General features: G+C 37.8%; 1 protein-coding gene across 10 annotated transcripts in view; it reads right to left on the bottom strand.

Moving 5' to 3' along the window:
• The window catches only part of LOC132550876 (transcription factor 4-like), a 68,579-nt gene that overhangs the window by 14,151 nt on the left and 42,333 nt on the right, over window positions 1-12,095 (bottom strand). For 9 of the 10 annotated variants that reach the window (XR_009554233.1, XM_060214966.1, XM_060214964.1 and 6 more), the window contains exons 9-13: window positions 9,331-9,427; window positions 8,296-8,438; window positions 2,028-2,234; window positions 1,013-1,094; window positions 545-684 (exon numbers count right to left, since the gene is read on the bottom strand). Coding sequence is in view for 9 of the 10 variants with exons in the window: in XM_060214966.1 (XP_060070949.1) it covers window positions 545-684; window positions 1,013-1,094; window positions 2,028-2,234; window positions 8,296-8,438; window positions 9,331-9,427 (669 nt within the window). In the remaining variant the exon portion in view is untranslated. The remainder of the gene's footprint in view (window positions 1-544; window positions 685-1,012; window positions 1,095-2,027; window positions 2,235-8,295; window positions 8,439-9,330; window positions 9,428-12,095) is intronic. The other variant, XM_060214965.1, reaches the window with a different exon arrangement.

Consider the following 12,095-nt stretch of genomic DNA (forward strand, 5'->3'; position numbering starts at 1 on the left):
GTAGAACTGAAGGGCTGTGAAGGAGAAGGAGAGAATGTGATTTAGGGTAGAATTGAGGGGCTGTAAAGGAGAAGGAGAGAATTTGATTTAGAGTAGAATTGAGGGGCTGTAAAGGAGGAGAAGAGAATGGTTTAGGGTAGAATTGAAGGATTTTGGTATTGAATACAAACAAGTCCAGAGATGAAGGCACAGGACCACTGAGGAGATACACAAAATGGACTCCAACTCTATAAACAAGGACTGAAAGCCACAAAGAGAAGTGAAACGGTCTGACTCTTAGAATGCCTGGGAGATAAGTCGCTTATGACCTCCTGTGAGCTATGCTAAGATTTCAGGATGTTTGGAGTGGTCACCAACTTGGAGCTATGCTTTGGGTTGGAGATGCTGGAGAGAAACACAAGGGACTAACCACGAGACCCCAGGGGAGAGTTTAAAGACACTACAATAACAAGATAACTAAGGTTAACATGGTGACATAGTTCTGACAGTGTGGTTAAAGTGTGAGAGACTGAACAAAAGGTGTTAACAGGGCAGGGTTACTCACCACACTCACCAGATTGTGGAGGGGGCCACCGCCACCTGTGCCACCACTGCCACCACTGGTACCACCACCGCTGCCACCGCTCTCAAAGTGTGGTGAGGTAGAACTTTGTGCTGACGGGCGTTGCCACTGGCTTGCTGCACCTGTTACCATGGAAACTGTACAATCAATACTGCAGAATAATTCTATGTAAATATAATGCGTAGCTGCTCATTAAACAAATGCTAAATATTCGATGTAAACTTGATAATTCCTTAATCAAAGCTTGGGCAGAAAAAGTGTTGAAAAATCCTTTGATCGCCTGTAATTAAAACTAATTCAAAGCAGAATCTACAGGATCCATTATTTTCACTACACTAATTCGACTTGAATTACTCGACAGTTCTGTAAAAACAATTGTGTCGTTTAACACATGGAGGAAACTTTCTTGACATTGAGGACGGGGAAGATACTGGTTTTGAGGAAAATTACCTGACATTGGGGGCGGGGAAGATACTGGTGTTGAGGAATTAGAGCCATAATTACTGCTTGTATGATCTGTTGGTGAATATATCTGTAAATACACAAAACATGACGTAAACATACATTATACAGTCAATCAACTGAATAGGACTTTTTCTAAACTGAAATTTTATAACCTCTAGAATATCCAAACTTCACTGGGCCCTATCTCTAGAATATCCCAACTTAAAATAAAAGTTTAGATCATTTTTTTATTTTGATAGTCACAAACTACGGGGAGATAAGCCAGTGTAGGTATTTAGCTGAGCAGGTCTTTACTAAGTGGCTATAGTTGAGCAGGTCTTTACTAAGTGGCTAGCAGCCAGTCGAGCAGTCAATGTACTAGATAAGTGAAAGACTTGAATAAGCATCACTGAATACTAAATGGTATGTGTAGAATACAAAAAAAAAAAAAAACCTATCAATTCAGACAGATCCTTTGTTTGAACTTCAATAACTAAAATTAGTTCAAATTTGTCCTCATAAATATTCATAATTTTTTTATTAACATAACATTCTTTGAATTATGTAAATTTTCATTTGAATTCATATTACAAATAAAGCTAAATTGTCTTTTTATAGAAATATCAAACACATTTATTATACCATCCATTTCCTGTCATTACCTCCGCTATACCAAACCACTTCAAAATGCTGCAGAATTTCATTTTTATATCAGAGATGAAGAACATCATTTGTTGTGAATTAATTTCTGATCACCATCAACCTCAGCAGAACTAAGTCATCAACTTTAAAAACATTATTGATATATTATTGAAAGCTTCTAAATTTAACCATGCTGTCAATCAAAAGTCGTCAAAACCAATCATTACCAAACATGTCAGATATTGATTAATTTTTGTAAAACTAGGACTAACATCTTTGTTTCTACCAGAAATAGACCATCAGAATTATGTTACACACAGAATTAGCCATCAACAACAGGTAAAAAGACCAACAGTTTTACACAATAACCAATACTTACCGACGCTAATGCTTTTCCGAGGGCGTCACCGGTCTGTGACGGGCCTTGTGTAGCCCGACCACCCATCATGTCGCCATTGACGGAGGGGGATGAGGAGGAGAAGGAAGAAGAGCTTGGGGGTAAAGTCGTGCCCCCGCGGAACGTTGACATTGGGGGTAGACCCGACTGTAACATGTTTTCTTGGGCCATTGATATGGTGGGGTAGCCCTGAAAAAGAAAATAAATAACTTTTTTGTGAAACGATGTTAGCTGAAGCTTATCTAGGTCAAAGACTTTTCTTTTTTATGTAAATAACTTCTCTTCAATTAATAACAGGGAAAAATGGATGCCAAGGGATTAGTACAAAGTCTTTAATTAAAAGTAAAGGGGGAGCACAGGGGCCATTACAAAGTCTTCTATTCAAAGTAAAGGGGAGCACAGGGGCCAGTACAAAGTCTTTAATTCAAAGTAAAGGGGGAGCACAGGGGCCAGTACAACATCTTCTATTCAAAGTAAAGGGGAGCACAGGGGCCAGTACAAAGTCTTCTATTCAAAGTAAAGGGGAGCACAGGGGCCAGTACAACGTCTTCTATTCAAAGTAAAGGGGGAGCACAGGGGCCAGTACAAAGTCTTCTATTCTGAAAGAAGCGAGTTGCTTACTTTGGTGCAGTTGTTGACGTTTTTACACAACTATAGATATAGATATGTACATAGGCTTATTGTTATACACAACTCTCTTGAGATGTAAAACATATATACTTATCACATAGTCTACATGTTTTTCACAAGTTTCATATTCGTTGCATTTAAACAATTTTTTTTAAAAGATTCTGACATGAAATGTATGAAATTTCACATCCATTACAAAAACATGTGTATGTGTTCCCTCATATGGTAGATCCTTGCAAACAAGTTTCTCATTTAATTTAATAAGCTCAATTACAAGTCTATGTGTGGCTAATGTTTCTGTAACCCATAATAGGATCCATGTCTCTCTTGCTTTAATAATTTGATACAGAAATGTTCAGTTAACACTGCTTCTAACACATCTGGAAATATTTTGTGCAAGCACCAATTCTTAATATAAGTAAAAGTTTTTGAAGCACAATAGGAAAATATTGGTTTACAACTTCAGAAAAATCTCATTTTTCATCTATAAAATGTTAGATCCTTGAAAATGAAAAAAAAAAAAAAAAATAGGGATGAACAGTGTAATATTAATTATACAAGGTTATTTTTGCACTAAGTAAAAAATTGTTTTTGAGTAGTGTTAAATTTGTCCTCATTCACGACCTAATAAACACTGAACTGTAGATTTCAGCTTTAAGTCAAACTTGCATCAGATTTTTCTTTTTTCAATTTATTTGCAAAAGGACAAAACGAGAGAAAGCTAAAATGGTGGGAAAGTTTCAAGTAAAACAAATAACAGTTGATCTGTAATACTTTCACTGGCAAGTATCCGGACGACAGCAGAGAGATGTACCAATGTCTGCACAACACCACTGATAAATCTAATGACGACAGCAGAGAGATGTACCAATGTCTGCACAACACCACTGATAAATCTAATGACGACAGCAGAGAGATGTACCAATGTCTGCACAACACCACTGATAAATCTAATGACAGCAGAGAGATGTACCAATGTCTGCACAACACCACTGATAAATCTAATGACGACAGCAGAGAGATGTACCAATGTCTGCACAACACCACTGATAAATCTAATGACGACAGCAGAGAGATGTACCAATGTCTCCACAACACCACTGATAAATCTAATGACAACACCACTGATAAATCTAATGACAACACCACTGATAAATCTAATGACGACAGCAGAGAGATGTACCAATGTCTGCACAACACCACTGATAAATCTAATGACGACAGCAGAGAGATGTACCAATGTCTGCACAACACCACTGATAAATCTAATGACAACACCACTGATAAATCTAACATACATTACAAACAGAGATAATATCCATTCACATTTTTCTTGGATCAGATTTGGTGTAGAGGGCAGGTGTAATGAGTTTACCTCGGGGAACAGATCTGGTGAAGGTTTCAAAATAATTGATCCAATATGACAAGAAAATAGTATCGCATGTTCAATGTAATTCACAGGATGTGTGTAGATCTCCCTGAAATATTCAAACTTATGTTCAATGTCATTCACAGGATGTGTGTAGATCTCCCTGAAATATTCAAACTTATGTTCAATGTCATTCACAGGATGTGTGTAGATCTCCCTGAAATATTCAAACTTATGTTCAATGTCATTAACAGGATGTGTGTAGATCTCCCGGAAATATTCAAACATATGTTCAATGTAATTCACAGGATGTGTGTAGATCTCCCGGAAATATTCAAACTTATGTTCCATGTAATTCACAGGATGTGTGTAGATCTCCCGGAAATATTCAAACTTATGTTCAATGTCATTCACAGGATGTGTGTAGATCTCCCGGAAATATTCAAACTTATGTTCCATGTAATTCACAGGATGTGTGTAGATCTCCCGGAAATATTCAAACTTCTGTACGACTTTCACAATCACTGACAATTATACATAGACCTATCTCCTGTATGAAGAATGAGAAAACTCCACTATCAAAACCTGGGGCCATTAATCTGAATTGACAGGTAATTGTAGAGTTTACCAGTAAAACCTGGGACCATTAGTCTGAATTGACAGGTAATTGTAGAGTTTACCAGTAAACCTGGGACCATTAATCTGAATTGACAGGTAATTGTAGAGTTTACCAGTAAAACCTGGGACCATTAATCTGAATTGACAGGAAATTGTAGAGTTTACCAGTAAAACCTGGGACCATTAATCTGAATTGACAGGTAATTGTAGAGTTTACCAGTAAAACCTGGGACCATTAATCTGAATTGACAGGTAATTGTAGAGTTTACCAGTAAACCTGGGACAATTAATCTGAATTGACAGGTAATTGTAGAGTTTACCAGAAAAACCTGGGGCCATTAATCTGAATTGACAGGTAATTGCAGTTTACCAGTAGAACCTGGGACCATTAATCTGAATTGACAGGTAATTGTAGAGTTTACCAGTAAAACCTGGGACCATTAATCTGAATTGACAGGTAATTGTAGAGTTTACCATTAAAACCTGGGACCATTAATTTGAATTGACAGGTAATTGTAGAGTTTACCAGTAGAACCTGGGACCATTAATCTGAATTGACAGGTAATTGTAGTTTACCAGTAGAACCTGGGACCATTATTCTGAATTGACAGGTAATTGTAGAGTTTACCAGTAGAACCTATTACGCAGACTATATGTGTTAATGAGACCATGTGTGTAAAGTTGACCATGCTGACATCAAACACTTTGCCTGTAAAACATCTTGCTCTCATTAATAAGACTTCTACTGGCTTTCTGCCAACATACATACACACACTATTTCCTGTTTGCAATTCAATCATAGCATCCATGTTCAAATTCTGGTTTCCATAGCAACCATGACATCATTCTTCATCAGTGCTGGCAGGTGAAGTAACCATGGTGACCTTTATTTCCTGCTTCTCAAATTTTATACTTCTTTTTTTTATGGGTTTTCCACCACCCATCCAGGAATGTACAGCTGGTAACGATCAGCTAGAGCTCTGGTGTGTTACTTCCCTCCTGGTCTCTGTCATTCTCTCTCTCTTTCACTCTTTGTTTCCTCTATTACTTCCCTCCCTGTCTGTTTCACTCTTTTCTTCTCCCTGTGGTCCATTCTTTGATTCCCTCTGTCTAACCTTCTCCCTCCCTCTCTCTCTCTCTCTCTCTCTCTCTCTCTCTCTGTCTGTCTGTCCCACTCTTTGTCTCTCTCTGTCCAACCTTCTCTCTCTCTCTTTGTCTGTATGTGTCTCTCTCCCTCTCAGTCCCTCTCTTAACCTCTCTCTCTCTCTTTGTATGTGTCTCTCTCCCTCTCTTAACATCTTCTTGCATTTTCCCTCCATTTTGACGATTCACTTTCTTCACTTCTCTATTTCCCTCCATTTGTCTCTCTTTCCCTGTCTACTGCTTATGTTTCCACCCCTTTCTTCTTTAATTCCATCTCTTCACTCTTTTTGTCTCATCTACTCATCCCTAATCTGTCTATCTCATCACCCTGTACAGCAGACATTGATGTGTACCAATGAGAACTCCCCTGGTCCTACTATCTCCTCAGCACATCTTGTTCCATCTCTCGATCAGATGTCCCCCTGGTAGTTTTATTTGCCTCTCTCTCCCACCCTCCCAATCTATCTGTTGTGATCAGTGTCTAGCCAACACCTTGCTATCTACATCCATCACCAGTCTACTGCAAAACATGTACAGATTTAGTCCGTATCTCTATTGGCCCGGAGATTGAAGGGAGAGGGGAGGAGGAGAGAAAGAGGGGAGCTTGTTTTATCACAGAATTTCACAAACATAATATCTGCACAGCGGTATAAATTTTCAGGAGCTTTCCAAAAGAGAAAAAGAGTTTTAAGGCTATTTCTAAATAGAACTAAAAGAAGTAGACAGAGACAAGTTAACATCGTTTCAAAATCGAAATGTTGTCTTTTCCTCATCTAACAAAGACAGAATGGAGGGGATTCAATCCTTTTTCTTATCTTTTTCTTAAAAAAGTATATTTATTCAACAACTACGCAAAGTGAATTCAATTTCTTTTTCTATCCTACAATTGTTTTTGGTTTTTTCCCCCTGAAAATGTTTGTCCAACTATTTGGTAGTTAATAAATATGCTAGGCAATTTAAAGCAATTTAAATACAAGTATGTATTAATTTCACAACTGACTAGAAGATCATGGTTTTACTAACTGGCAGAGGATTCCATCACTTTAGAACTAATGTTATTTTTACTAAAATGGCCTACTTATCCCTTTGTTGCATGCATCTCCAGTCCACCTGGTATTACGAATTACCCTTGTAACCACGACAACAGCCCCTAACTGGAGATAGAGGCCTGAAATCATAACAATAGCCCCTTATACTTTGTAACCATGGTAACAGAACTCTCCTGGATTTATAGGCATGCATCTACCATGACAACCACACACAGACCCTAATCTGAGCCAGGCCCAGGGGTCACCACCCTACAGTTCACCCTTCAAAGTCATGTCTGTCAGGGGACCGGGAGGTGAACAGGATTGAGGAAGGGGGCCAACAGAAAAAGCAGAAGACCAGATATATCCATTATGTAAAAATTATTGGGTGCTGTGGCTTCACTTTCGGTCTTAAATGCTAGAATTATGTATTGTTTAAATTTCAAGTTAGAACAATTTGTCTGGAGTTTTTTTTTGGGGAAATTTCATATAATAACCAAACATTAATTTTTTTTCCATTTTATAACAATGATCAATATTTTAAACTGATAATATTACATATCTTCATTGCTGAAATATGTGGTGCTTGAAAATTGAAATCTAGAACTCTTGTCGGGGTAGAAAAAATATGTGAAAAATAATCAGTTGAATTGATCTGGAAATAAGATTTTATCTTACACAAGACAAACATTTTTAATGTATTAGAATAATTGCCAGTATGTTTCATCATTAAAATCTACTCAGTAGTTTAAGAGGGATGCCTTGATTCATGTATAACACCTTCGCGCCCCCCCCCCCCCCCCCCCTTGCCGGCAGAGGAAATTAAAAAAAAAATAAAAACCTTTGTTACAACAAGGAAATACTTATAAAAACAATAGGAAAAAACTAGAAAACTAGGTGGAACCATTTATCTATACAGTTATACCTACAAACTTAAAAAAAATTTGCGTTGAGTCAAAGATAGGTGCGAAAACACAAGATTCATGACCTGTCTGTTACTCACTGAGCCGAGTCCTGAGATTTGTCATTAGTATGTGTACACACTATTTCAAGGGACTTGGGACCTATTTGTGTACACACTGTTTCGTGGGACTTGGGATTTGTGTACACACTGTTTCGTGGGACTTGGGCTTTGTGTACACACTGTTTCGTGGGACTTGGGCTTTGTGTACACACTGTTTCGTGGGACTTTGGATTTATGTACACACTTTCGTGGGACTTGGGATTTGTGTACACACTGTTTCGTGGGACTTGGGCTTTGTGTACACACTGTTTCGTGGGACTTGGGCTTTGTGTACACACTGTTTCGTGGGACTTGGGATTTGTGTACACACTGTTTCGTGGGACTTGGGATTTGTGTACACACTGTTTCGTGGGACTTGGGATTTGTGTACACACTGTTTCGTGGGACTTGGGATTTGTGTACACACTGTTTTGTGGGACTTGGGATTTGTGTACTCACCATGTCATGAGGATGGTGGATGGCTGAGTATGATGGTGCCTGTGAGTACTGTGTGTTGCCTGGCAACATGGACGAGGGGTATGTTGATGTCGGGAGACCGTTGTTGGATGACCAGTGATCTGATGCACCATGGGGCGATGGGTCTGAAATAGAAAACCACACTCAAGGTCATTTCAAGGTCAACAGGCACATGCAACTGGTTCACAAGATGATCATACAACTGGTTCACAAGGTGATCATACAACTGGTTCACAAGGTGATCATACAACTGGTTCACAAGGTGATCATACAACTGGTTCACAAGGTGATCATACAACTGGTTCACAAGATGATCATACAACTGGTTCACAAGGTGATCATTCAAATGTTTTAAAAGGTGTACTAATGTCATTTATATCAACTAAGTCATATTAGCAATCAACTCAACTCTGGTCACTTAGAAATATAATTGTAAACTTTCTAGTCATTTCATGCAACAGTTGTACTTTATACAGAATCAAATTAACTTAATAACAAGGTGAAATCTGGGTAGTATACATTGAATTGTTAACTCCATTCCTGCGCAAAGGACCAATGTTTTAACATTTTAACAGTTTTAGATCATGCATCAAATAAATACGTTTGAATCAGTGAAAAATCTGAAAAGTGTTGTCTACAGTAATCACCCAGTATCGAAGGCTCAGAGGAAGTGAAAAATTAACACAGTATACCATCCAATAGTGAACAGGTAGCATCCTGTATTGTATGAATGAACATGCTAGGATTGTGATAGCAGGTCTGTAGAAGTAAAGAGCGTAGGTATTTCTAACAGGTCGCTCTCTTCTTCTACCTTTGGAGGTCTTTACCTGGACCTCCGAAAATAGCTAACCCCTGCATAAGATTTATATATATATAAGACAAATATCTTCCGGAATTCAATGAGAGATGTTCCTTAGAGTGGTATTAAGGTGTTAAATTTTTCACAACCAAAGCCATGAAGACATGAATATACCATATATTGTTAGTCGAGTCATCATGAAGGTTTTTTACACTTACCCCCCATGTAGAAGTTGTCGACGTAGGAAGGTTTCGGGGAAGTATAACGATTTGGCGATTCCTGGCCATAGTCATCAGGACTTTGTGGAGGATAGACCTAGAAATGAGAGAGAAAAAAATTATCACGCAACACATCATTCTGTAATATATGGCTATGATACATCAGTGAAAATTTGTCATCATGAGGTGGGGTCTCTTTGTAGGAACTTATGGCTAGATGTACCTCACCAATCAACATGAGGGAGGCACATTGCCTGCCATCCTGACCAGTCGGGTTACAGTACAAGACACTGGACAATCTGTTTTTACCAAACGATCGTAGTTGGGATGAGAAGAGATCATTTGGGCCATTTCTGTGCTGGATTAAAACTGTACATGAAAATAATTAGACATGTCACTTAATTGAAAATAATTTTGTTACTGCACTTGAATGATTCAGGTTTTCAGACATTGTGTACTCCACCTCTGTTTGAGAGCTGAGCTAAAAACTTCAGTAAACTTTTGTGAGTAAAGGAAAAGACCTAGTGATTTGTTGAAACAGACATTAAATTTAAGCCCATTGTCCAAAGTTCTGGAGAATTACTCCAGAATGGATCTACTTTTCCTACATATAAATCTATAAGCTTTTCAGTCTTTAATTTTTTACAAATTTCCTACAGAAATCTTTCTGTGCACATGTTCCTTCCCAGAACGAAATATTCCCTTACAATATGGGCATAACCATGCATACACCAATACAGAAATTCTCCCTCTCAACGATAAAAATATTTCCTTTGAAGAACTTAATTTCCCTAGCTTTTATTTACATGCCAGTTGAAGTAACTCCACATTTCCCCTTGGCAATAACATAAACTCACCCATATCAATCATAGGGCCAGTCCAATGTTTACATTCGGGGATGAGAATGTGCTAGAAATATGAAATATTTTGAAGAAGAGTGAGGATTTGTAATGACTATTAGGCCCTGTGAGAGGTATGTATGGGTTTATAGTAGTAACAATGTCTTTGATTTCAATGGGGAACAGATTGCCTGGATTAGCATTACTATTGCATAACATCCCTGTGAGGGCTGTGCTGGGAACATGGGTGTTTATCACATACTAACTCCACACTTAATAGTCCACAGCTAGCAGTTATACAACACAGAGAATCAACTCATAAGTATGAATCGTCATATATTCAGCATTTAACATAGATGTTGGATACAAAAATAAACTCCCCGGAAACAGCAGAAAATTGGCCTACATCTACCAGTCCTACCCAGACAGTAGAAATCTTCTACAATCTCTCCCAAAACAGCAGAAAATTGGCCTACATCTACCAGTCCTACCCAGACAGTAGAAATCTTCTACAATCTCTCCCAAAACAGCAGAAAATTGGCCTACATCTACCAGTCCTACCCAGACAGTAGAAATCTTCTACAATCCCTCCCAAAACAGCAGAAAAATTGGCCTACATCTACCAGTCCTACCCAGACAGTAGAAATCTTCTACAATCTCTCCCAAAACAGCAGAAAATTGGCCTACATCTACCAGTCCTACCCAGACAGTAGAAATCTTCTACAATCTCCCAAAACAGCAGAAAATTGGCCTACATCTACCAGTCCTACCCAGACAGTAGAAATCTTCTACAATCTCTCAAAACACAGCAGAAAATTGGCCTACATCTACCAGTCCTACCCAGACAGTACAATCTCCCTCTAGAAAACCGAAAAATCACCGACATTCCCCAACTGTTGCTCATTACACAGCTATAATGAATTTTTTTTATAAATATTGTTAAAAGTTTTTTACAAATTTAATATTTTAGTCTAAAAACAATGTAGGTGAACAAATCTGTTTTTTTCCTTCAGAAATTCTGTTATATCAACATGGAAAATTTCCACCAGCCTTGACACAGGATTGTTTACAGTGTTGTTGATGCTCTAGTGCCAGATACTTATTTACAAAACAAATATATTTATACAATATTATATTGTTTTAACATTTTTATTTATTTTTAATAAAACTGGTTTAGCAACGGAGAGAAACAAAAGGCCAAAATTGAATTTTCAGCATGACAGAAACTCGTACATACACCACGACGACATCTGCATCAACACCAAAAAGAAATATATACCCATAAACTCAATTACAACTTTTTCCTGAGAGTGATCCGATTTTCTAGGTTCCCTGGGGTGATTTAGTCAGCTTTTCATGCAGCTATCCATTTTTTTTATGGTGAGATCCCACCCCCCCCCCTCCGAAAATTCACCTGCTGATGAAATCAGTGCATAAAGAAAGAAATTTTCTTCATAAAAGAAAATTTTTGTTGAGTTAATAATGATGGCAGTTATTAATGTCCAGTGTAACACAGCCAAAATGTGAGAACAATTTCTAAACCAACTCCCACAACTCAATTGTTATGTAAATACAATTTCAGAAAACATATGTGCATTTTTACAGTTATGTTATCAAAGTATCTGCATGTTCATGTACATCAATTTCTACAGGTTATTTGTGTATATATACAATTTATGAGGTATTTCACAATAAATGTTCTAGATTTTACATATTACAGTAATAGTTAGCCATCACCTCATCAGGTCAAATAGTGTCAAAACACTCATAATACAAACAGAATAGTGTCAAGGTGAAGGTGACGGTCAAGTAACACCAAGGTGAAGGCAAGTTACACCAAGGTGAAGGTCAAGTTACACCAAGATGAAGTCAAGTTATGCCAAGGTGAAGGTCAAGTTATGTCAAGGTGAAGGTCAAGTTACACCA

This window comes from Ylistrum balloti, unplaced genomic scaffold (genome assembly GCF_031769215.1).
Source record: "Ylistrum balloti isolate Yb309-2 unplaced genomic scaffold, AGI_CSIRO_Ybal_v1 Utg370154, whole genome shotgun sequence".
Classification (NCBI taxonomy): domain Eukaryota; kingdom Metazoa; phylum Mollusca; class Bivalvia; order Pectinida; family Pectinidae; genus Ylistrum; species Ylistrum balloti.